At 48.8% G+C, this 26177-nt stretch overlaps 1 protein-coding gene across 3 annotated transcripts; it reads left to right on the forward strand.

The window, feature by feature from the left end:
- Positions 1–26042, forward strand: Tsks (testis specific serine kinase substrate). Of its 3 annotated transcripts, none has more exons than XM_075952422.1 (11): positions 1–170; positions 474–684; positions 16248–16343; positions 16521–16604; positions 17377–17487; positions 18018–18304; positions 19041–19235; positions 19661–19834; positions 24118–24253; positions 25167–25291; positions 25719–26042. In XM_075952422.1, the coding sequence occupies exons 1-11, from the start codon at positions 1–3 to the stop codon at positions 25873–25875; spliced, it is 1746 nt and encodes a 581-aa protein (XP_075808537.1). In that variant the 3' UTR covers positions 25876–26042. The 3 variants fall into 3 exon arrangements, with proteins under 3 accessions (XP_075808537.1, XP_075808538.1, XP_075808539.1); XM_075952423.1 differs by having other exon boundaries at positions 17404–17487; XM_075952424.1 differs by having other exon boundaries at positions 17404–17487; positions 25124–25291; positions 25719–25874.
- The last annotated feature ends 135 nt before the right edge of the window (positions 26043–26177 follow it).

A 26177-nucleotide genomic window follows, 5' to 3' on the forward strand; every position in this document is an offset into this window, starting at 1 on the left:
ATGGCAAGTGTGGTGGTGAAGACTATCTGGCAATCCAAAGAAATCCATGAGGCGGGGGACCCACCTGCGGGGGTCGAGAGCTGCGCCCAGCTGGTTCCTGAGGCTCCAGGGGGAGTGACCAGCCCTACCAAGGGGATCACGAAGAAAAAGAAGGCCGTGTCCTTCCATGGGTGGGTTTCCTGCACCCTGTTGGTGATAGGCCTACTGCCCAACGCTGCCTACAGCAAAGCATGGGTGCTGGAGGGAAAGGCGAGGCAAGGAAGAGGGACGGGAAGGCAGTGGGTTGAAGGGAGCATCAGGAGGAGAGGGCGGAGTGATGGAAGAACACAGGCAATGGGGACTGAGCAGGAAGTGAAAGCGGGCAGCAGGGCGACAGTAGCTGAAAGAAGCAGGGGGTCCGGTGGCCTCAGTGGACATAAGCCCCGCTCCTCCCTCCGGCACCCAATCCCCACCATCTCCTGGGTCACCTGCAGGGTGGAGCCCCGGATGTCCCACTGGTGCCTGAACCTCAAGCGGTCCTCAGCCTGCACCAACGTGTCCTTGCTCAACCTGACTGCTATGGAGCCCGACTCGTCAGGCACAGACTCTACCACAGAGGACAGTGGTCCACTGGCTCTGCCAGGGCCACCTTCTTCCCCTACAACACCCTGGGCTCCCGAGGACCCTGACATCACAGAACTTCTGGTGAGCAGCTCACATGGGGAGGGCCGGGGTCTACTCAATGGAGGCAGGGAGCTGATCTGGTTTTGAGTGAGACGCTCTAGTCACGGAGGCCAGAAGACAGGCCTCAATGACAGCATCAAGAAGAGACTTCTGGGGGAGGGAGAAGCTCAAGGCTAGAGCAAGGCACGGGTCTCATCCTAAGCAACACAGAGAATACATTGAGCCACACCCCAGCCCCTCACTGGGGGATTCTAGGCAGGGCTCCACCACTGAGCCACATCCTAGCCCCCACTGGGGGATTCTAGGCAGGGGCTCTACCACTGAGCCACACCCAGCCCCCCACTGGGGGATTCTAGGCAAGGGCTCTACCACTGAGCCACACCCCAGCCCCCCACTGGGGGATTCTAGGCAGGGCTCTACCACTGGGCCACACCCCAGCCCCCCACTGGGGGATTCTAGGCAGGGCTCCACCACTGAGCCACACCCTAGCCCCCACTGGGGGATTCTAGGCAGGGGCTCTACCACTGAGCCACACCCAGCCCCCCACTGGGGGATTCTAGGCAGGGGCTCTACCACTGAGCCACACCCAAGCCCCCCACTGGGGGATTCTAGGCAGGGGCTCTACCACTGGGCCACACCCCAGCCCCTCACTGGGGGATTCTAGGCAGGGCTCCACCACTGAGCCACACCTGAGCTCTTTTACTTTTGAGACAGGTCTTAGTCCTTCGTCCAAGCTGGCCAACCTGCAGTCCTTCCAAGTAGCTGGGATGACAGGCTTGAGCCCATGCTCCCAGCTTCCGGGAAATATTCCCCTTGAAAGCCAAAGATGAGATGTCAAGAGTATGGGACAGAGACACAAGGCCAAGCTGTCACCCTCAGCAGCTTGAGCCTTTCCTTTTATTGTTGAATTTGTGTTTGAGACAGCATCTCACTGTGTAGCCCCGTTTGGTCTGGAACTCTCTATGTAGACCAGGCTAGCCTCAAACTCACAGCATCCTCCTGCCACCACGCCGCTCTCTAGAATTAAAGACACACAACACCACCCCCAGACTGAGGCATTAGCGTCACCTCGCAGCGACCTGCACTGGGACCCAACAGGGGTTGGTGGCTTCCATGAAGAAAAGAATTTGGGCTTATAAACCAGAGCTAGAGATTTCATGAAAGATGTTTTAATATAGACTTGAAACAGGTCACTGAGGAGAGGCGCTCAGTGGGAAACAGGACCCATGCAAGGGTGACGACTTAGCAAGGGAGAGGCCGGGATGTGTGTGTGTGAGCATCAGCCTTATGCACCACTGGGTGGCTCTCCTTACAGCTCCAAAGGTTTGTGTAGAAACTGGAGGTCACAGGATAACTTGGAGGAGTGGGTTCTCTCCTGACACCAGGTGGAACCCAAAGACAGAACTCAGGTTCTTGGCGGTACTGCCTTTCCCTACCGAGCCTGCTCACTGCCCTTCACTCATTTGGATAACCGAGTTTATAGACTGGTTCTGGTGGGGACTTGGATGAGATTATAACCTATAAGGAAAAGGAAAAAAAAACCAACCAACCAAACAAACAAACAAAAACCCAGAAAGCCACTAAGGTTGTACATGGGTTTCTGGTGAGAAAAACTACAGACTTTTGACTAGGAAAAGAGAGAGGCCTAGGCAGTTAACTGTTTGGTTGGTTTTTGGCTTTTTGAGACAGGGTTTCCTCTGTCTATCCCTGACTGTCCTGGGATTCACTCTGTAGATCAGGCTGGCCTCATGAAGATCTGCCTGCCTCTGTCTCCTGACTGCTGGGATTAAAGTTGAGGGCCACTGCCACCCAGCCTGTGCTAGAATTTTTTAAAAAAGGAATTTATTTTTATTTTATGAGTGTCCTTCCCACCTGTGTGTAAGAGCACTGTATACATGTTTGGTGCCCAAGGAAGCCAGAGGAGGGTGTCAGATCCCCTGAAACTGGAGTTCCAGATAATTTTAAGTTGCTATGTGGATTCTGGGAACTGAACCTGGGTTTGCTGCAAAAACAGCCAATACTCTTAACTGATGAGCCTTTTTTCCAGCTTCTTTTTTTTTTTAATTAGTTTTTATGTGAGATGGAAAACAAGTGCTTCAGCACATATGAGTGACACCTCCCTTGACTGAGAGGATCTGGGGATCAGACTCCAGTCGTCTGACTTGGGAGCAAATGCCTTCACCCAAGAAGCCATTTCGTTGTGCTATGGAATATTTGTTTAACTATGGGAAGATGTGTTGCTCTTTCACCTTGCCTGCCTAAGGTACCTGGTTAGTCTAATAAAAAGCTGAATTTCCAATAGCGAAGAAGGAGGTATAGGCAGGACTTCTGGGTAGGGAGAGTAAAAAATAGGAGAATTTAGGCTTGGCAGAAGAAAAGAAAAGAGATGGCAACGGTGGTGGAGAGATCAGAGGCTTAAAAGAAACCCTGCACTAGCTCAGAACCGAGAGATGGATATTTAGATGGTTATTTACTTAGGGGAAAACTTACAAATCAGGATTCTCTGCTTGAACAGTGGATGGAGATGGGATCCAAACAATCCAAAGGAGCAAACGGGAATCAGGAGGGAGGAGAGAAGGGCCTGGGTAAATAGTCTATGAGGCCACGCCCCAGAAGGCGGGTAGTTACTAGCTGTAAACCTTTCTGCAGCACCTCCCTCTTTTGTTTAAATAAGAGAGTTCTAAACCTAATACAAAATTATATACAATAAGAACAAATATCCTATTCTGACTTATTTAAGTCTTGTATAATAAATCACTTGGCCAAGTCATGAGAGGAAAGGTAACTACATTTATCTAGTCTTCGACCCCATTGAAGATCCGAGAAGGGAAATAATGTTACCTGAGTGAGTAAGAAGAACAATCAACTTCCAAAACATGCAACAAATCACAGAGACAACTGGCTACCTGGACAATCATCCAAAGTCACATTTGCAACATTGAAGCAACCAACTTTGGCTAAGGCCTAGAATAACCGACAGACTATTTTCAAAGGCAAGAAAATTTTCAAAACCGTCTTACCCTGTCTTGGCAAGATTTGACAGTCCTGCTTATCCATGTCTGGATACTATATATCTTGTCAGTGGATGAGGCATGGGCATTGCTTTGCCCAAAGGCCAGTTTTTCCAAGAAGAAAACAAGCTGCAAGTGGAGTGTCTTCAGTGCTCAACATTCCCTTGGTGCTGCCAGGAGCAATTGTGTCTCACTTCAACAGAACTCTAAGTTATTTAAATGCTATTTTCTACAGCTCTTTGTAGTGGTTGAAGATTGCCTATCTATACAGAATATAATCTCTATGTATCTAAAGAACCTGATTAGTCTAACTATAAGTATGACAAACATAGATGACTAGTGATCTATAATTCTTAATACCGATCTAACTTAAAGACTAAGACAATAAACAACTGTGCAATAAATGAGGACAATGACCTCCAAATGTAATCAATGTATGAGTATCTTGAACAGAGGTAGAAATGTACACTGCAATATGGTAAATATATATATATCAATACATAAAAGATGTTTTAAACAGAAGTAGAAGCATGCATGCATACAATATTCAATATAATTTAACTTTATATCAATACACAATATCTATATCAATGTAATTGTCTATAAATAATAACTCACAAACCAATCTATTATCCTATCCAATTTTCCCTTTTTTTATTGATATTTATTGAGCTCTACATTATTCTCTGCTCCCCTCCCTGCCTCTCCCCTCCACCTTTCAACCCTCCCCCAAGCTCCCCATGCTCCCAATTTACTCAGGAGATCTTGTTTTTTTCTACTTTCCATGTAGATTAGATCTATGTAAGTCTCTCTCTTTTTTTAAAAAATATTTATTTATTTATTATGTATACAATATTCTGTGTGTATGCCTGAAGGCCAGAAGAGGGCGCCAGACCTCTTTACAGATGGTTGTGAGCCACCATGTGGTTGCTGGGAATTGAACTCAGGACCTTTGTAAGAGCAGGCAATGCTCTTAACCACTGAGCCATCTCTCCAGCCCCTATGTAAGTCTCTCTTAGTGTCCCCATTGCTGTCTAAATTCCCTGGGATTATGGTTTATAAGCTGGCTTTCTTTGCTTTATGTTTAAAAACCACTTATGAGTGAGTACATGCGATAATTGTCTTTCTGTGTCTGGGTTACCTCTCTCAAAATAATGTTTTCTAGTTCCATCCATTTTCCTGCAAATTTCAAGATGTTTTATTTTTTCTCTGTGTAGTACTCCATTGTGTAAATGTACCACATTTTCCTTATTCATTCTTCAGTCGAGGGCCATTTAGGTTGTTTCCAGGTTCTGGCTATGACAAACAAAGCTGCTATGAACATAGTTGAGCACATGTCCTTGTGGCACGATTCAGCATCCTTTGGATATATATCCAAAAGTGGTATTACTGGGTCTTGAGAAAGGTTGTTTCCTAATTTTCTGAGAAATTGCCACACTGACATCCAAAGGGGTTGTACCAGCTTGCATTCCCACTAGCAAGGCAGAAGTGTTTCCTTTTTCCCATAACCTCTCCAGCATAAGTTGTCATCAGTGTTTTTGATCTTGGCCATTCTTTCAGGTGTAAGATGGAATCTCAGAGTTGTTTTGATTTGCATTTCTCTGATGACTAAGGATGTTGAACATTTTCTTAAGTGTCTTTCAGCCATTTTAGATTCCTCTGTTGAGAGTTCTCTGTTTAGGTCTGTACTCCAGTTTTTTTGTTTTTTGTTTTGGATTATGTGATCTTTTGGTGTCCAATTTCTTGAGTTCTTTGTATATTTTGGAAATCAGATCTCTGCTAATGTGGGGTTAGTGAAGATCTTTTCCCATTCTGTAGACTGTCGTTTTGTCTTGTTGACCGTGTTGTTTGCTTTACAGAAAGAAGCTTTTCAGTTTCAGGAGGTCCCATTTATGAATTGTTTCTCTCAGTGTCTGTGCTACTGGGGTTCTATTTAGGAAGTGGTTCCCTGTGCCAATGCATTCAAGTGTACTTCCCACTTTCTCTTCTATGAGGTTCAGTGTGGCTGGCTTTATGTTGAGGTCTTTGATCCATTTGGACTTGAGTTTTGTGCATGGTGATAGATCAGGTCTATTTTCATTCTTCTGCATGTTGATATCCAGTTATGCCAGCACCACTTGTTAAATATGCTTTCTTTTTTCCATTTGATTTTTTTTTGCTTCCTTGTCAAAGATCAGGTGTTCGAGGATGTGTGGATTTATATCCGGGTCTTCTATTTGGTTCCATTGGTCCTCCTGTCTGTTCTTATGCCGATACCAGGCTGTTTTCGGTACTGTAGCTCTGTAGTAGAGTTTGAAGTCAGGGATTGTGATGCCTCCAGAAGTTCTTTTATTGCCCAGGATTATTTTGGCTATCCTGGGTTTTTTGCTTTTCCAAATGAAGTTAGTATCGTTCTTTCAAGGTCTTTGAAGAATTTTGTTGGGATTTTGATGGGCATTGTGTTGAATCTGCCTTTTTTTTTTAACAAAAAGATGCCTGAGCTTATAAAATTTCCCCCCAACCCTTAATTGTATACCAGTTATAATCAATCCCTAAATGATGTCCCTAACCCTAAAGACAAACTTTGCTGGGAGAGGGGACATCATCTTCTAGAATTACTTCCAGCTGTCATGGGGGCAACGTTCATTCTACAGGATCCTGTGAAAGTAAGATGATGGTTACGTTTCAAGATTAATGTCTGGTAAGATTGCAAACAGTGTCTGAGTGTTTTGTGGAGGTCTGGCCAGAATGGTGTAAAAGTTGTGCACCATTCAGCTAGCAAGTTGGAACCATCTTGAGCTGCTGGTACCCAAAACAGGTCTTGTAGTAGCACTATCAGTATCATGACATCATATCGATGGTGGACTTGTTGTGGGGCCCCATCTTCTTCCTGGAAACTTCAAAGTTTATTGCAGAAAAAAATTCATTGTTCATTGTAGAAAACTTATGCATTATTTATATAGACATATACAGACATATATATTCAATGAAAGGTATGATAAAGACAAAAATAGATATGAAGAAAAGTAAAGACTTTTTCTAAGTTCTTTTTTCTTTCTGTCCCATCATGGCTCCTGACATGAGACAGAAACTCTGGGCTTTTCCCTTAACAACAGGTTTGGAATTAGAGAGGGACTGAGTCAGGGTCCGACTCCAAAACCAGCTCTATATATTTATAAATACATACATACATATGTGTATATATAAACGTATATTCTCTATATTTATGCTTAGGAACACATTCGGTTTCCTTGATGATCCTTATTGAGTAGTTATTTTTCCAACTGTCAGTAGTCAAACATCCAGGGTCCCTTGAATTTTTTTTTTTTTTTTTTGGTTTTTCGAGATAGGGTTTCTCTGTGGCTTTGGAGCCTGTCCTGGAACTAGCTCTGTAGACCAGGCTGGCCTCGAACTCACAGAGATCTGCCTACCTCTGCCTCCCGAGTGCTGGGATTAAAGGCATGCGCCACCATCGCCCGGCTTCCCTTGAATTTTTTTGAAGATGAGTGTTTTCCTGCAAAGATAAGAACAGAACCCTGCCACATCCTATATGTTTTTCTTACCACCAATATGATTATCATTGTGAATGAGCTGTCATTTCTCCTTTCCAGAGATTTCTCCTCTTCAAACTGAATCTTTATTAATTTCGATGGTATCCACAATTTTTCTTCTCCTGTGGAAACAAGAGCAAAACCCCTTCCCCAATGCAGCACATCTCCTGTCTTCCATTACGAGGTCAGCACATCCTTGAAATAAACCGGTTGATTTAATTCAGCAGACTTTTCCATTATCCAATGTCTTTCTGCTGCTGTCGTTCCTTTTCTCATTAGCATTAAGAAAATTCAAGGTTAATAAAGCATTATGTAATCTATTTTGGGGGCATTTTCTACCCCTTTCTGTTTAACATATCCTTAATAGTTCAATTTGATCTTTCTATAACTGCTTGACCTGTAGGATTGTGCGGTATAACTGTAATATACTTAATATTATAATAAGCAAAAAAATCATTTCATTTTTCTAGAGACGTAAGCTGGACCATTATCTGTCTTTATTTGTGCAGGTATACCCATGATGGCCATAACTTCTAATAAATGTGTGATTACTGAATCAGCTTTTTCTGAGCTTAAAGCAGTTGCCCACTGAAAGCCTGAATAAGTGTCAATGGTGTGATGTACATATTTTAATTTCCCAAATTCTGCTAAGTGGAGCACATCCATCTGCCAGATTTTATTCCTTTGAGTACCTTTTGGATTAGCCCCTGCAGGCAACGGTGTTTGATTATAGAAAGAACAAGTAGGACATCTCTTTATAATGTCCTTAGCTTGTTGTTATATAATAGAAAACTCTTTCTTTAAACCTTTGCTATTGACATGATGTTTTTTATGAAATTCTGAGACCTGCAACGCGCTTCCAATCAACAATTGCTCAATTTCTGCATTACCTTGTGCAAGAGACCCTGGCAGACCCGTATGGGACCGGATGTGTGTTATGTACATCGGACAAAGCCTGTTCCTGATTATGTTTTGCACAATGAAGTCAACTCTGTATCATCTGGTATAAATTCAATGGTTTCGATATGCAAGATAACTTTCTGCATATTGTGAATCAGTAACTATATTAAGGGGTTCTTTAAAATCCTTTAGTACCATAATAATGGCATATAATTCTGCCTTCTGGACAGAATTATAAGGGCTTTGTTTCACCTTACTCAATTCATCTGATTTGTAACCTGCCTTCCCTGATTTATTTGCATCAGTATAAAATGTACAGGCTCCAGTTAATGGAACATCACATACAATTCAAAGAAGAATCCAAGAAGTTCTCTTTATAAGGTTAAGTCTATCGATTTTGGGATAGTTGCTATTAATTTCTCCAAAAAAATTAGCAAAGCTCTTTGGCATGGTTCATTGTCTTCCCATAACTTATTTCATCAGCAGTGAAAGGCACTATAATTTCTGCTGGGTCTATGCCTGATAGTTGACGAAGTCTCAGCTTACCTTTTATAATTAACTCAGAGACTTTTTCCACATAAGTTTTTATTTTTTTGCTTGGTTCATGTGGTAAAAAGATTCATTCTAAAATATCATCCCTCTGCATTATATTCCCACAGGAGAAATTCTGGAAGGCAATATGACAAGGATACAACTAAGATTTGTATTCACCCTGTCCACATGTGCCTCCTGTAATTTTTCCTCAACCATTGTCAGTTCCTTTTCTGTTTCAGCTGTTATTTCTCTGGGACTATTCAAAACTTTATCACCATCTAAGGTTATTTTTAATGAATTGTTAGATCAGGTGTTATCCCAACAGCCACTCATAGACTGGGAATGTCTCTAACAATCTTTGAAAGTCATTAAGAGTCTGTAACCAGCCGGGCGGTGGTGGCGCACGCCTTTAATCCCAGCACTCGGGAGGCAGAGGCAGGCGGATCTCTGTGAGTTCGAGACCAGCCTGGTCTACAAGAGCTAGTTCCAGGACAGGCTCCAAAACCACAAAGAAACCCTGTCTTGAAAAACCAAAAAAAAAAAAAAAAGAGTCTGTAACCAATCTCTCCTATTTTGTGCCTTTTGTGCCCTAATTTTTTGTAAATCTATTTTATAACCTAGATAATTGACAGAATCTCCTCTCTGTATTTTTTTCAGGAGCAATCTATAATCCCCATTTAGGTGAAACTATCTTTACTTCTTCAAATATTCTTTCTAAAGTATCTATATTTGAATCAGATAACAAAATGTCATCCATGTAATGATAAATTATAGACTTAGGAAATTGCTTACATATTTCCAGTGGCTTACTTACAAATTATTGGCACAATGTGGGACTATTGAGCACCCTCTGTGGGAGGACAGTCCATTGATACCTCCTAGTAGGCTGAGAATTATTATAAGTAGGCACTGTAAAGGCAAATTTTTCTCTATCCCTTTCTTGTAGAGGTATAGTGAAGAAACAATCTTTCAAATCAATAACTATAAGAGGACATCTTATAGGGATGGCAGAGGATTTCCAGATTGTAGGGGCCCAAACGTTGAATTACCTTGTTGACAGCCCTTAGATCTGTCACCATTCTCCATTTACCAGATTTCTTTTTTACAACAAACACAAGAGAATTCCAAGGGCTAGTTGACTCCTCAATATGTCAAGCATCTAATTGCTCCTGTACCAATCGTTCTAAAGCCTGCAATTTATCTTCAGCTAGAGGCCATTGCTTAACCCATCTTGGCTTCTCAGTTAGCCGTCTTAAAGGCAGGACTGTTGGTACCTCTAAAGGTTGTTAGTTGCTTTGTGTTCTTGTACAGCCTGAAAGTCTGGTGACCTTTGTTCATAGTACCTTATTACATCCTTCCCAGAATTATGAGTTCCTGGAACTGCAGGAATATTAATCTGGGTATTCCATTGCTGTAGCAGGTCATGGCCTCATAAATTTATTGCAATATCAGGTACATATGGCCCAGCTTTCCTCTTTGACTTTCTAGCCCAATACAGTCAACCCATCTTGTGCTTTGTTTAACTCAAGATATGGTTCCAATTCCTATTAATTGCACACCTCCCTCTTGAAGAGGCCAATTTGGATGCCACGATCCTGGAGTGATGATCCTCACATCCGCTCCTGTGTCTATCAAGCCAACAATCACAATTCCATTTATACGCACTCTCAGCTTTGGCCTCTGATCATTTATAGAAGTTTTCCATAATATATGCTTCTTATTTCCTATTTGAATTTTTGACTTATCTCCCAAATTCGTGCCATCATTTAGAACATTATGGTCTTGCACAGAAGGTTCTGGATTTTTTTTAAATTTTCCTCATGTGACATGTTCTCCACGGTTACTGGGAACAACTGGGCCACTTTTGGCTTGAGGGCTTGGGAGAGGCCCCTCAGGGAATTTCAAGATGGTATTGGGTTGCCTTGATTGTCTGTTGCTGATTCTCATTCATGGTCCATTTGTTGTCCTTTGCCATACCTTTTATATACCTGAAGGCCGAGGTCTCCTATTTTTGCCATTCCCAGATGAAATATTATTCCTAGAAATTCCTTGCCTGACATCCCTTTGCAGATGTCCTATTTTACCACAATTAAAACATTTGGGAGTTTGATGTCTCCTCATTGCTTTGGAAATCACTTCTCCTACCCAAGATTCATCATTACAGTCAAACGTCTCAACATTCATTGTATGCAGAATCCATTCATCTATAGGTGCTGATCTAGACCTTAAAGGCCTAATTATCTTTTTGCATTCTAAGTTTGCATTTTCAAAAGCCAGATATTCAGGTTCATATTAGAATTATTCGTCTAGCTTCTGGGTCTGTTACTCCTATTTGTAGAGCCTTAATTAATCTTTGTAAGAAGTCAGTAAAGGGTTCTCTCTGTCCCTGCCTAACCCTGGTAATGATTCAATCTTTTCCCTGATTCTTGAATTCTATCGCAAGCATTCAACACTGCTTTGTGGCATAATGGCAATACTTCTTCATTGTAAAGAGCTTGGACCTGTGGCTCAGCATATGGTCCTTTACCAAGAATTTGATCTTGGGAAACCTCCAGACTTTTTGCTCTTCCCTGTTGTTCCCTATTTTTGGATTCCTCCCTGAAATAAATTCCAAACATCAAGGAAGGTCCACCATCCAGGACTGCTGACACTAACTGAGGGAAATCATGGGGGTAGCTCTGACGTTAGATGCCCAGGTTTTTATCATCTTCTCAACAAATGCGGAATGCAAGCCATAAGTAGGGACAGCTTGCTTAATTTCTTTTAGAGCATGCGTTCCTATTGGCGTTCATCTACCTTTTTTGGCTCCCTTCAAGCCTTTAGAACTTGATACTTTGTCAGAGTAAATTACAGGGCTTTACCTGAGTAAACCAGTTCTGACAGCCAGTGGTGACGTTGTATCTTGTCCTTGTGCCTTCTTTCCCTGTTCATCAGCTCCAATAATTTCCTCAATCGTTTCAAATCTTTTTATCATTGTCTCTCATAACGCCCGAATCTCCTGACCTGCACATGTTTCTAGTGATTTCACTAAAGTACCAATTTTCCGATCCTCATTCTGCACCTATGATTCTAAGGTTTTAATGTTCCCCCTTTAAAGATAACATCTCCTCTTTGAACATTTTTTGGATATCGTGTAGATTCCCATCCTGGAGGTACATTCTGGTTTTATTTTGTTTTTTGTGTTTTTGTTTTTTTCTAGACAGGGTTTCTCTGTAGCTTTGGTGCCTGTCCCGGAACTAGCTCTTGTAGACCAGGCTGGCCTCGAACTCCCAGAGATCCGCCTGCCTCTGCCTCCCGAGTGCTGGGATTAAAGGCGTGCGCCACCACCGCCCGGCTGAGGTACATTCTGTTAACTTATCTAAACTTTGTGATAACTTCTGAACATCAAATTCAACAGCATGAACCCTTTCAGACAACTTCCTAGTACCCTTAGATAGGGAGCCAATTCTGCCTATCATATCACTTGTTGAGATAACCTCTGATTTTTGATTATATTAATCCTGTCAACTAGTGCCATATTCTTCTTTAATGATAGAATTTGGAGAAGAAAACTGAAACCTAATAACCAGTAAACTGAGGTATTCCCATAGTCATATAAGCTTCGCATGATACCATCCAGAGAGTGACAAAAAAGGAAGTAAAGGTAGCAATGGAAACGAAATCTGCCATTACTATAAACCTGTTACCTGGCCGGGCAGTGGTGGCGCACGCCTTTAATCCCAGCACTCGGGAGGCAGAGGCAGGCGAATCTCTGTGAGTTCGAGGCCAGCCTGGTCTAGAAGAGCTAGTTCCAGGACAGGAACCAAAAGCTATGGAGAAACACTGCCTCGAAAATCAAAAAAAAAAAAAAAAAAAAAAAAGGATAGTCATCAATCTGACTACAGGGTAAGGCCGGTTCGGGCTCCCTCTCCTCTATTGCTTAGGGTCTTAGCTGGGGTCATCCTTGGGGATTCCTGGGAATTTCTCTAGTTCCAGATTTCTTGCTAGCCCCATAATGGCTTCCTCAATCAAAATATCTGTTTCCTTGTTCTCATTTCTGTCCTTTTTCCATCTTGACTATTCCATTCCCTCAAGTTCTCCCCCCCTCTCCTCCTCCTCCCCTTCCGCCTTCCCTTTTCCCTCCACCTGCATGCTCCCCATTTTTTCAGGAGATCTTGTCTATTTCCTCTTCCCAGGGGGATCTATATATGTTTCTCTGAGGGTTCTCCTTGTTGCTTAGCTTCTCTGGGGTTGTAGACTACGGGCTTCTTGTCCTTTGCTTTACAGCTAGTATCCACTTATGAGTACATATGATAATCAGTATGGCGGTTTCTCATAAAATTGGGAATCAACCTACCTCAGAACCCAGCAATACCACTCTTGGGCATATACCCAAAGGATGCTCAGTCATGTAAGAACATTTGTTCAACTATGTTTATAACAGCACTATTTGTAATAGCCAGAACCTGGAAAGAACCTAGATGCCCCTCAACTGAAGAATGGATAAAGAAAATGTGACACAGTTACACACATTAGAGTTTACTCCGTGGTAAAAGACAATGACAGCTTGAATTTTGCCTGCAAATGGACAGAACTAGAAAAAACCATCCTGAGTGAGGCAACCCAGATCCAGAAAGATGAACGTGGTATGTACCCACTCTTAGTACATTTTCATTTTTTTAAATTTTTTAATAGTTATTTATTTATTTATTATACAATATTCTATCTGTGTGTATGTCTGCAGACCAGAAGAGGGCAGCAGACCTCATTACAGATGGTTGTGAGCCACCATGTGGTTGCCGGGAGTTGAACTCATGACTTTTGAAAGAGCAGGCAATGCTCTTAACCACTGAGCCATCTCTCCAGCTCTTAGTACATTTTTAAAAACATACTGTCCATTTTTAGAGGTTTTCTGTGTCTGAACCTGGCTTCTGTGACCACATGAAACAAATCTTAAACTGCTATATTAGCTGCCACGCTGCTTGGCTCAGTGCATGGCACAGACATATCATGCTGGTTGCATGGCCTGGACAGCAGCCAGTAGCTCTGCCTTTTTACGTCAAGCGCTGGCCCACCCTGAGAGACTGCAGGATATCTGACTCCTTGTCCATACTTTTTAAAAAGAATTCTTTATAATGTTGTGCCTGCACATCAGAAGAGGGTGCCAGATCTAATCATAGATGGTTGTGAGCCACCATGTGGTTGCTGGGAATTGAACTCAGGACCTCTAGAAGAACAGTCAGTGCTCTTAACCTCTGAGCCATCTCTCCAGCCCCGGCCATTTAGCTTTTTATTAAGCTAAAATCATAGCAAATCCTAGCACCCTATCTTTACACAGTGTAATCAATATCTCGCAACAGTAGACATTACATCAGGGGGTGTAGGGTGCAGTCAACTTTTCTGTGAGGACTGTGGCCTCTGTTGGGGAATATTATTTTCAGGTGTGTGAATTTTGTTGATGCTGTTAACTCTGTCAAGCTGTGTTACTGTGCCTGTCTAAAATACCTGATGGTCTTAATAAAGAGTTGAATGGCTTGGGGGCCGGAGAGACTAACTCTTACATCTTAATTTAACCCATTTCTATTGATCTGTGTATCACCACAAGGCTGTGGCTTACTTGCTGGGTAAAGTTCTGACATCTGTCTCCAGCTACATGGCTTCTCCTGATTCTGCCTTCTTTTTCCCAGCATTCAGTGTAGTTTTCCCCACCTAGCTCTGTCCTGCTAAGCCACTGGCTGAAACAGATTCTTTATTAATCAATGGCATTCACAGCATACCGAGGGGAATCCCACCCACATCAGGCAGGTATAGCAAGCAGAGTATAAATAGGAGGAATCCGGGAGGAGAAAGAACTAGGAGAACAAGAGGGGGACATCAGGGACCCAATCACCCAGCCAGCTACACAGTAAGAAGGAAAGTAAGATATACAGAATTAAGAAAGATAAAGGCCCAGAGGCAAAAGGTAGTCAGGATAATTTAAGATAAGAAAAGCTGGCAAGAAGCAAGCCAAATTAAGGCTGGGCATTCATAACAGAATAAGCCTCCATGTGTGATTTATTTGGGATCTGGGTGGTGCCCCCCCCCCAAAAAAATAAAGAATAAAACACCGCACTATGGTCCTCTGATGGGAGGAAGTCAGCATTGTGCTTACAGCTGTGTTCATCAGATGGCCCTACCAAGACATTGCACCCTGTGGGTGCTTCACTCCTTTCTGACCTTTGGCTAGAGACCTAGGCTCCCCTCCTGGTCACACGGCCTTCTTCTCCATAGGGAAATGTCGTTGACATGGCAGCCAGCATTCCCCAGAGCATCACCTCCCAAGTGCCAGGATAACAGAAGTGTGCGGCCATACCTGGCCCATTGTATCCTCAGTTTCTAGAGAGCAGAAGAGCACCTCAGAGTGTTTCTGCTTTGTTAGTCTGCTTATGGAAGTGTGGGATTTTAGAATTCATCCACTGCCATTTTGCTGATAATCTTTGGTTTTATTTATTATTTATTTATTTTTCAGACAGTGGTTCTGTTATAAAAGGAGCAATGAAATGCTACTTGCCGCCTGGCTCCCGGCTACTGGCTAGCTTTACCCAAAATAATTACACAGAAACTGTATTCATTTAAACACTGCCTGGCCCAGTAGTTCCAGCCTCTTGTTGGCTAATTCTCACATCTTGATTAACTCATTTCTATTAATCTGTGTAGCACCATGAGGTGATGGCTTACCAGGAAGATTCTAATCTATGTCCATCCTGGGCCAGATTCTGCTTTCTTTCTCCCAACATTCTGTTCGGTCTACTCCGCCTATCTGAATTCTGCCCTATCAAAAAGCCAAGGCAGTTTCTTTATTAACCAATGAAAGTAACACATAGAAGGCCCACCTACTCCAGGTTTCTCTATGTAACTGTTCTGACTGTCCTGGAACTCTCTCTCTAGAACAGGCTGGCTTTGAACTCAGAGATACACCTGCCTCCCAAGAACTGGAATTAAAGGTGTGAGCCATCCCTGCCCAGTTGAGACTGTCTTCAAAGTGGAGACAGCTGGGCACAGTGTTCTTGCCGGTTATCCCAATAAGTAGGAAGCTGAGGCAGGGATATCTCCAGGACAGCCAGAGCTACATAGTGAGACCCTGTCTCAAAAACAAAACAAAAAAGAATGAAGCAGGTTGACTAGACAGAGGTGCTGAGGAGGCTGAAGACACATAGTTGGGAAACAAATCTCAGTGTCTGTGTGATGATCCAAGATGTTGATTTTACTCCAGAGAGTAAAGAGAAAGGAGGAGGGCTTTTATGAATACATATTTGTGGCTCGAACCCAAGATCTTGTGCATGCTGGGCAAGTACTCTACCACTGAGTCACACCCCAGCCCCTCACTGGGGTATCCTAGCAGAGGCTCCACCACTGAGTTATACCCCATCCCCAACAGGGAGATTCACAGGCATTTGCCTCAAGGTTTTTGAACTGTCTTCCCGTTGTACTTTCCTTGAGCACAGTCAAGAATATCAGTCTGCCTCTGGCTTTCCCACACAAGGAAACTAAGTCCAAGGGTGCCATCCTTTAGCAAAGCCACATACCCTTCCAGAGCAAAACCCAAGCTGATTTCTTGGTATTGGACTACACGTCTCCCACTCTTTTCCAGAGTGGGGTCAACAGTGGATTGGTGCGTGCCAAAGACTCCATCACCAGCTTGAAGGAAAAGACTACAAGAGTTAATCGGCACATTCAGACCCTGCAGGTGTGAGGCTGGAGAATCCCTGTACCCCACCACCCCGCACCCCTGTGTGGCCTCTTCCTCCAGTGCTAAGTTCCCACCTTGGAGCCTTCTTTCCCCTTAGTGCATGCCCAGCCCCGCGGAGGATAAGCCCCTGCTCCCCCTGTAACCTTCCCCCACTGCCTCCCTTCCATGGTCAAGAGTGAGTGCTCTGTGCTCAGTGAGAATCTGGAGCGGCGGCGGCAGGAGGCAGAAGAGTTGGAGGGTTACTGCAGTCAGTTGAAGGTGAGCGGCTGTAGGAGGATTGGGCTTGGGGAGAGGAGGAAGGGAGCGTGGGGGCTCCGGGTGTGGCTCAGGCGGTAGAGCGCTCGCTTAGCATGCAGGAAGGCCTGGGTTCAATCCCGGCATGCCATTAAACTGAATGTGGTACACACCTATAACTGCATTCGGAAGCTGGGCTCTAGGACTCAGGAGGTCAAGACTCTTTCCAGCTATATAAGGACTTGGAGGCCAGCGGTAAGTGAGATCTTCTCAGTGCTCTTTCGGTTTCCATGGGCACTGCATGCATGTTGGACACACACATATGCACATACACACATGAAGACAAAACACGCATACACGGGAAGAACACAAGAATTTTTTTTCTTCTTTTTTTTCTTCTTGTTATTTTTGAGACAGGGCTTTTCTGTGTAACCCTAGCTGTCCTGGAACTCACTCTGTAGACCAGGCTGGCCTTGAACTCAGAGATCCACCTGCTTCCAGAGTGCTGGGATTAAAGACATACACCACTATTGCCCCGCTCAAGAAATTTTTTTTTTAATCTTTTAAATCTTAAAACTTAAGACAAAAGGAGCGCAGGAGTAGTGGGACGGTGGAAGGGTTAGGCCAGGACCGGAAGGGTTAGGCCAGGACGGGAAGGGTTAGGCCAGGACGGGAAGGGTTAGCACAGGTTGGCTAGGGAGGAAGAGGGGCTGGGAAGGAGTTGCATCCCACGCGGGGCAGGTGCTATGCAAACAGCGAGGCTGATGGTGGGGGCAGAACCGGAATGGGAAGGTAGGGCCCCCGCCCTGATGTCCTGACCCAGGAGAATTGCCGCAAGGTGACCCGCTCAGTGGAAGACGCTGAAATCAAAACCAACGTCCTGAAGCAGAACTCTGCCTTGCTGGAGGTAAGAGGGCTGAGGAGTGGGTCCCAAACTAGGAAAAAGTTTGGGTGGAGCCTAGGGATGGGGGTTAGTGGAGCTGGGGAGGGCAGGGACAGGAGTGCAGAGCGTCCAGAGCTGCCGAAGCTGAGGCGGCTTGGACTGGAGGACCCACAGGAGGAGCCAAAGAGGGGTTGGTGGGAGGGACCAGAGTGGAGCCTCAGGAAGTTAAGTAAGCGTGGAGCATGAAGCCCTGGTGGGTGGGCTCTAGGATGAAACGTCCCAGCTTACTGCCCAACAAAACGCCGAGAAAGCCTGTTGTGGTCTCGAAAGGCTGATTTTTGACAGGTAGAAGATGGGGGTAGGCTGGTTGCAGTCTTAGGGTTTAGAGTGAACGGTCTCTCCCGCAATGACAGCAATGAGGCCAGTTAGACGGCAAGCGTGCTTCCCAGTTTCCTCTTCCCACACTACTTTGCAGTCTTGTGAATCCCTGGGGTGCAGGTGACTAAGGGTGACAAGGTGCCGGACACCCTGATTCATTGTCCTCTCCTGCCCAGGAGAAGCTAAGGTACCTCCAGCAGCAACTGCAGGATGAGACGCCGCGGAGGCAAGAAGCCGAACTGCAGGAGTTGGAGCAAAAGCTGGAGGCCGGCCTCTCCCGGCGTGGCCTGAGCTCTGCCACTCCAAGTCAGGGGTGCTCCGGCCCGCCCGGCAGCCCCGAGGAACCCCCGCGGCAGCGAGGCCTGACCTCTAGTAGCTGGGGCATGGCACTCCGGGCAGCGGAGGGACATTCGCTGACAGAGCAGCAGTTGCAGAAGGTGTCCACCGGCCTGGAGGAGCTGAGGTGGGCGGGGGCTGAAGGAGGTGGGTGGACCAGGCCTCAGGTTAAACAAAGGGTGGGACCTCCGTGGAACGTGGAGGCTGGGGTTTGGATGAGAGAGGGAGGGACAACGTGGATCAGAGGGGTTGCGGTAGGTGAGGGAGGACTGGAAAAGCTTGATATGGGAGGGACTTGGAGGCTGAAGTGGGTGGGGCTTAGAGGAGCTAGGCGAGTGAGGACAGCAACAGAACCTAGAAGAGAATTTGGGTGATGGCATCAGTGACACGGGGCTAAACTAGCACACACATAGAAAAGAAAACGACGGAGCATAGTGGCGCACACCTTTAGTCCCAGCACGGGGAGGAAGAGGCTGGAGGATCTATGTGAGTTCCATACCAGCCTGGTCTACATAGAGTTCAGAACAACCAGGACTGCGTAGAGAGACCATGTCTCAAAAAGAATAAAAAAGTCCCAGCACTTGGGAGGCAGAGCAGGTGGATCTCTATGATTGCAAGGCCAGCCTGATTTACAAAGCAAGTTCTAGAACAACTAGGGCTATTCGGAGAAACCCTGTCTAAAAAAAAAAAGAAAGAAAAGAAAAGAAAAAAGAAGAAGAAAAGGAAGGAAGGAAGGAAGGAAGGAAGGAAGGAAGGAAGGAAGGAAGGAAGGGAATAACTGGGTGATCTGTTTGGGGTGAAGTCACTGGGGGCATGCCTGGTCAGATCTATACCCATCTTTTCTCCCTCTCTGATTCCCGCAGGAGGGAGGTGTCCTCACTGGCAGCCCGGTGGCATCAGGAGGAGGGGGCAGTGCAGGAAGCCCTGCGGTTGCTGGGTGGCCTAGGTGGCCGGCTGGATGGCTTTCTGGGCCAGTGGGAACGGGCACAGCGGGAGCAGGCACAGTCTGCGCGGGGCTTGCAGGAGCTGCGAGGACGGGCAGATGAGCTGTGCACCATGTAAGGGCTCAGCAGGTGTTGGAGGGGACGTGGGGTCCATGGGAAAGTGGAACCAACCTAAGGATTGACCAGTCTGCTGGGGCTAAGTGACCCATACCAAGAGGTAGAACCTGCCTAGAATCCCCAGTGAGGGTTTGGAAGTGTGACTCAGTGGTAGAACCCCTGCCTAAAATACCCCTGCTATGGATTAAGGGCGTGGCTTTGGGGTAGAGTCCCTGCTTGTGATCCACCAGTAAGGAATGAGAGCATGATTTGGCAGTAGTCCATTTGCCTAGCAGAAGCCCTAGCTCCTACTCCTAGAGGAGACGGAGGACCCCACTGGAGTAGAGGACAGGCAGGTCTATAGTATCGAAAGGCGGCCTCTCGGGATCAGGGCTAATATTGGACATTGCAAGCTACCCACATTGCTTGCTCTCCCATCTCAGGGTGGAGAGATCAGCCGCGTCTATGGCTTCACTGAGGAGCGAACTAGAGGTTCTGGGACCAGTGAAGCCAATTCTGGAGGAGCTGGGGCGGCAACTTCAGAACTCCCGAAGGGGAGCTGACCATGTCTTGAACTTGGATCGGTCTACCCAAGGCCTCTGTGCCCGCTGTGCCAGGTATGGGGAGGGGTAAAGCCCTCATCGTGGGTCACACATTGCCATTGTGAGATGTATCTCTGTGGGTTGCAGAGTGAGAATTCTATTACATTGTGGGAACAACTTTTCTACCCTTCCCACATGGTAAGAATTGGCTTCTGTGGAAAGCGAAAATCGTGTGCACTTCCAGCACATTATGGGAAGGTTAGCATGTCATGAGGGTGGGCTCTCAGTGACCTGCAACATAATACCAGGGACACGAGAGAGAACTCAGTCAGAAAAGTGTTTGCCTTGCAAGCAGCTGGGAGAATCCCTGTACCAGCCAGTCGAGCTGAATCTAGGAACTCCAGGGTTAAAGACCCTGTCTTTAAAAATAAGGCAGAAAACAAGCAAATAAATAAGGTTGAGAGCTAGAAGGCCGTTAAGAACACTGGCTGCTCTTATGACTCAATTCCCAACACCCACGTGGTAGGTCACAACCATCTGTAATTGTAGTTCCGTGGAATCTGATGCCCTCTTCTGATGTGCAAACCTACTTGTAGACAAAACAGCCATTTACATAAACAAATAAATCTTAAAAAAAATAGAATAGGCAGGGCTGGATATGGCTATGTGTGCCTTTAATCCCAGCACCTGGACTCAGAGACAGGTGGATTGTGGTGTATATGAGACCAGCCCTGGATACATAGCAAATTCCAGGCCAACCAGGGCTACATAGATAGATTTTATTTTTTTTTTGTTGTTGTTGGTTTTTCGAGACAAGGTTTCTTTGTAGCTTTGGTGCCCGTCCCGGAACTAGCTCTTGTAGACCAGGTTGGCCTCAAACTCCCAGAGATCCGCCTGCCTCTGCCTCCCGAGTGCTGGGATTAAAGGCGTGCGCCACCACTGCCCGGCCTGATAAATTCTATTTTTAAAAAAGGAAAGAAGGCCGGGCGGTGGTGGCGCACGCCTTTAATCCCAGCACTCGGGAGGCAGAGGCAGGCGGATCTCTGTGAGTTCGAGACCAGCCTGGTCTACAAGAGCTAGTTCCAGGAGAGGCTCCAAAGCCACAGAGAAAACCTGTCTCGGAAAAAAAAAAAAAAAAAAGGAAAGAAAACGAAAATACAACGGGGTCAGAGAGGTGGCTGAGAGGATAAAGTGTGTGCTCTGACAGCCACACCTCTGCCCCTGTGGAAGGGGGAGAACCCACCCACGCTGGCTGTCCTCCGCCCTCCACACCCGCATGCCCACCCACCCACCCACGCTGGCTGTCCTCTGCCCTCCACACCCGCGTGCCCACCCACCCACCCACGCTGGCTGTCCTCCGCCCTCCACACCCGCATGCCCCCCCCCCCACGCTGGCTGTCCTCTCCACACCCGCGTGCCCACCCACCCACGCTGGCTGTCCTCTCCACACCCGCATGCCCACCCACCCACCCACGCTGGCTGTCCTCTCCACACCCGCGTGCCCACCCACCCACGCTGGCTGTCCTCTCCACACCCGCATGCCCACCCACCCACGCTGGCTGTCCTCTCCACACCCGCGTGCCCACCCACCCACGCTAGCTGTCCTCTCCACACCCGCATGCCCACCCACCCACGCTAGCTGTCCTCTCCACACCCGCGTGCCCACCCACCCACGCTGGCTGTCCTCTCCACACCCGCATGCCCACCCACCCACGCTGGCTGTCCTCTCCACACCCGCGTGCCCACCCACCCACGCTGGCTGTCCTCTCCACACCCGCGTGCCCCCCCACCCACGCTGGCTGTCCTCTGCCCTCCACACCCGCGTGCCCACCCACCCACGCTGGCTGTCCTCTCCACACCCGCGTGCCCACCCACCCACGCTGGCTGTCCTCTGCCCTCCACACCCGCGTGCCCACCCACCCACGCTGGCTGTCCTCTCCACACCCGCGTGCCCACCCACCCACGCTGGCTGTCCTCTCCACACCCGCATGCCCCCCCACCCACGCTGGCTGTCCTCTCCACACCCGCGTGCCCACCCACCCACGCTGGCTGTCCTCTCCACACCCGCGTGCCCCCCCACCCACGCTGGCTTTCCCCTCCACACCCGCATGCCCCCCCACCCACGCTGGCTGTCCTCTCCACACCCACATGCCCACCCACCCACGCTGGCTGTCCCCTCCACACCCGCATGCCCACCCACCCACCCACGCTGGCTGTCCCCTCCACACCCGCATGCCCACCCACCCACCCACGCTGGCTGTCCCCTCCACACCCGCATGCCCCCCTACCCACGCTGGCTGTCCTCCGCCCTCCACACCCGCATGCCCCCCTACCCACGCTGGCTGTCCTCTCCACACCCGCGTGCCCACCCACCCACCCACCCACGCTGGCTGTCCTCTCCACACCCGCATGCCCCCCCACCCACGCTGGCTGTCTTCTCCACACCCGCATGCCCACCCACCCACCCACCCACGCTGGCTGTCCTCTCCACACCCGCATGCCCCCCCACCCACGCTGGCTGTCTTCTCCACACCCGCATGCCCACCCCCCCACCCACCCACGCTGGCTGTCCTCTCCACACCCGCATGCCCCCCCCATCCACGCTGGCTGTCCTCTCCACACCCGCATGCCCCCCCACCCACGCTGGCTGTCTTCTCCACACCCGCATGCCTACCCACCCACCCACCCACGCTGGCTGTCCTCTCCACACCCGCATGCCCCCCCCACCCACGCTGGCTGTCCTCTCCACACCCGCATGCCCCCCCACCCACGCTGGCTGTCTTCTCCACACCCGCATGCCTACCCACCCACCCACCCACGCTGGCTGTCCTCTCCACACCCGCATGCCCCCCCACCCACGCTGGCTGTCTTCTCCACACCCGCATGCCCACCCACCCACGCTGGCTGTCCTCTCCACACCCGCATGCCCACCCACCCACGCTGGCTGTCCTCCGCCCTCCACACCCACATGCCCACCCACCCACGCTGGCTGTCCTCTCCACACCCGCATGCCCACCCACCCACGCTGGCTGTCCTCTCCACACCCGCATACCCACCCACCCACGCTGGCTGTCCTCCGCCCTCCACACCCACCCACCCACCCACCCACGCTGGCTGTCCTCTCCACACCCGCATGCCCACCCACCCACGCTGGCTGTCCTCAGCCCTCCACACCCGCATGCCCACCCACCCACCCACCCACGCTGGCTGTCCTCCGCCCTCCACACCCACATGCCCACCCACCCACGCTGGCTGTCCCCTCCACACCCGCATGCCCACCCACCCACGCTGGCTGTCCTCAGCCCTCCATACCCGCATGCCCACCCACCCACGCTGGCTGTCCTCTCCACACCCGCATGCCCACCCACCCACACACCCACGCTGGCTGTCCTCCGCCCTCCACACCCACATGCCCACCCACCCACGCTGGCTGTCCTCTCCACACCCGCATGCCCACCCACCCACGCTGGCTGTCCTCCACCCTCCACACCCGCATGCCCACATTCTCTGGAGGGGCTGGAGAGATGGCCCAGGGGTTAAGAGCACTGACTGCTCTTCCAGAGGACCCAGGTGACATTCCCAGCTCCCACATGGTGGCTCCCAGCATCTCCAGTTCCAGGAGATGCAGCACCCTCTTCTGGCCCCTGTCTGTACATATGGGGCATGCAGGCACACAAAGTAAGGGGCTGGAGAGATGACTTAGAAGATTAAGAGCCCACATTGCTCTTTCAGAGGACCCACAGAAGGACACTCAAAATCACCTGTAACTCTATCTGAAGGAATCCGGTTCCACTGGCCTCTCCTGGCACATACGCATACCTACACATGCATAGATTAAAATAATAAAATCAAAGTGGAGATCGATTAAGGAAGACACTCATTGACTTTTGACCCCATTCATGCACACACTGAGACCTCCATGTGCTGTGGAGAGCAGGAAGTGGGTTTCCAGTCATGCGTAACTGTGCACTGCCGACATCTGGCAGGTTACGCAAGGTCCCTAAAGAAACAAGGCCAGACTTGGTGGTTTATGACTTTTTGTTGTTTTTTTTGAGACAGGGTTTCTCTGGTGACCAGGCTGGCCTTGAGCAGAGATCCGCCTGCCTCTGCCTCCCAAGTACTGGGCTTAAAGGCGAGAACCACCAGCCAAGCAGTGGTAGCACATGTCTTTAATCCCAGCACTCGGGAGGTAGAGGCAGGCAGATCTGTGAGTTCGAAGCTAGATGGGTCTCTATAGTGAGTTCCAGGATAGCCAGAGCTATGTAAAAAAGACGTTGTCTCAACAAACACAAAAGCAAAAGGAAAGAGCTGATGCAGCCTAACCAGGGCATCACCCATCACTGACTCCCCCTTCACAGCCAGGGGCAGCAGTTGTCCACAGAGTCCCTGCGGCAGCTTCTGGAACGTGCGCTGGCCCCGCTTGTGGATGAGGTGAAGCAAAAAGGCCTGGCTCCTGCCTGCCCCAGCTGCCAGAGGCTACACAAGAAGATTCTGGTACCAGAAACCATGGGTTGCCATGACACAAGTTGTGTTTAGCAGGGTGTGGGCAGCCCTGCTCAGGAGCCCTGCTGGCCTGCGGCAGGAACAGACGCCCAGGCAGTCATTCTGCTGCCTACGGTGACAGGTTCTGCCCGAAGCATACTAATGCACTGGGCTGGGAGAGCACGGGGAGCAGATTCCTCTCTGTAGCTCTGAATCATGGGCCTGATTTTCTGTGGCCCTTCGGGGAGGTCCCTGGACACAGAGGGACCCACTTCCACAAGTCACAGCCTTCTAGCTGTTAGAGCTTGAGGTCTGGTGCATTGTGGGACATAGAGAGCGAGTGCATATTGGCCTGCGGGATATACATTAGAGAGAGTAGTTGTAGGGATGCATGAGGTCATGGCCTGGCGCATCGTAGATACTGAGGTCAGTGCACGATGGGATGCCGGCCTAGGGGATGACGGGATACGAATTGTAAGGAGAGCTGCAGCCCTAATCCACAGACATTCACAGGGCGTGGTGAACTGTGGGATACGGAGCACTGTAATGCTAGGAACCATTCTCGTGACAGAGGAACTTAAGAATTATGGGATGTGCAAGGGCACCATGCCATCCGGGATACACACAGTATGGGGCAGTTCCTAGGCATTAGGGGCACAGTGTTTGAGTGGTGACTCAGCTTGCTGAGACACAGGCCAGTGCATCGAGAACATCCAGGACGCTCACGGGCTTCCTGTGAGATGCAGCTGGGGAGACAGGCGGATTATGGGATTCCAGGGTTATCCCCAAGCTCAAGGCCTGATGGGTTACTTTGGGTGGTGTGTGGGCTCCATGGGACCCTACCCCTTACCCTCCGCGACCCAGCTCCCCCTCCACCCCCAGCCCAGTTCAGCAAGCCCAGCCGCGCCTACACTCCTCTCCCCAGGAGCTGGAGCACCAGGCCTTGGCCAAACAAGTCAGGGCAGAGGCCCTGAGCTTCACCCTTCGGCTGGCCCAAGACGAAGCCGTTCGGGCCAAGAACCTACTGCTGACGGACAAGATGAAGCCGGAGTGAGGACTGAGGCGGAGGGCATGGGAGGGCATGGGAGGAGGGTGAGGCCACCTGCCCTGGCCCCCACTGGGCCTTCCCAGGGCTGACCCCGCTGTCACTGCAGGGAGAAGGTGGCCACTTTGGGCTTCCCAGGGCTGACCCCCGCTGACTGTCACTGCAGGGAGAAGGTGGCCACTTTGGGCAGGGCTGACCCCGCTGACTGTCACTGCAGGGAGAAGGTGGCCACTTTGGGCAGGGCTGACCCCGCTGGCTGTCACTGCAGGGAGAAGGTGGCCACTTTGGGCTTCCCAGGGCTGACCCCGCTGACTGTCATTGCAGGGAGAAGGTGGCCACTTTGGACTTCCCAGGGCTGACCCCCGCTGACTGTCACTGCAGGGAGAAGGTGGCCACTTTGGGCAGGGCTGACCCCGCTGACTGTCACTGCAGGGAGAAGGTGGCCACTTTGGACTATATGCATTTGAAGATGTGCTCTCTCCACGACCAGCTCAACCACCTGCCACTTGAGGGGTCCACGGGGGCAGTGGGAGGAGGAAGCACTGGAGGGGCTCCCCCTAAACGTGGGAGCCCAGCCTCTGAACAATAAATGGCTTCTCACGCTGGCATGAATCCTGACTCTTGAGTTGGCACTGAAAAGTAGTCGTCAGGTGTGACTTTTGAGTCAGGACCGCCATGGGATCTGGGACAGCCTAGTTACACAGTGACATCTTTTCTCAAAAACAAAACAGAAGGGATACAGCTGGAAACATAGAGCACTTGCTGAGCTGGCTTGAAGTTCTGGGGTCATCCGGACCAACCAGGTTCAGGTGCCCACCTGTCAACTCTAGACTAGTCTACACAGGAAATGCCAAGACAGCCTGTTACCTGAGAACAGAGCAGGGCTGGAGA

This window comes from Microtus pennsylvanicus, chromosome 18 (genome assembly GCF_037038515.1).
Source record: "Microtus pennsylvanicus isolate mMicPen1 chromosome 18, mMicPen1.hap1, whole genome shotgun sequence".
In the NCBI taxonomy this organism is placed as follows: domain Eukaryota; kingdom Metazoa; phylum Chordata; class Mammalia; order Rodentia; family Cricetidae; genus Microtus; species Microtus pennsylvanicus.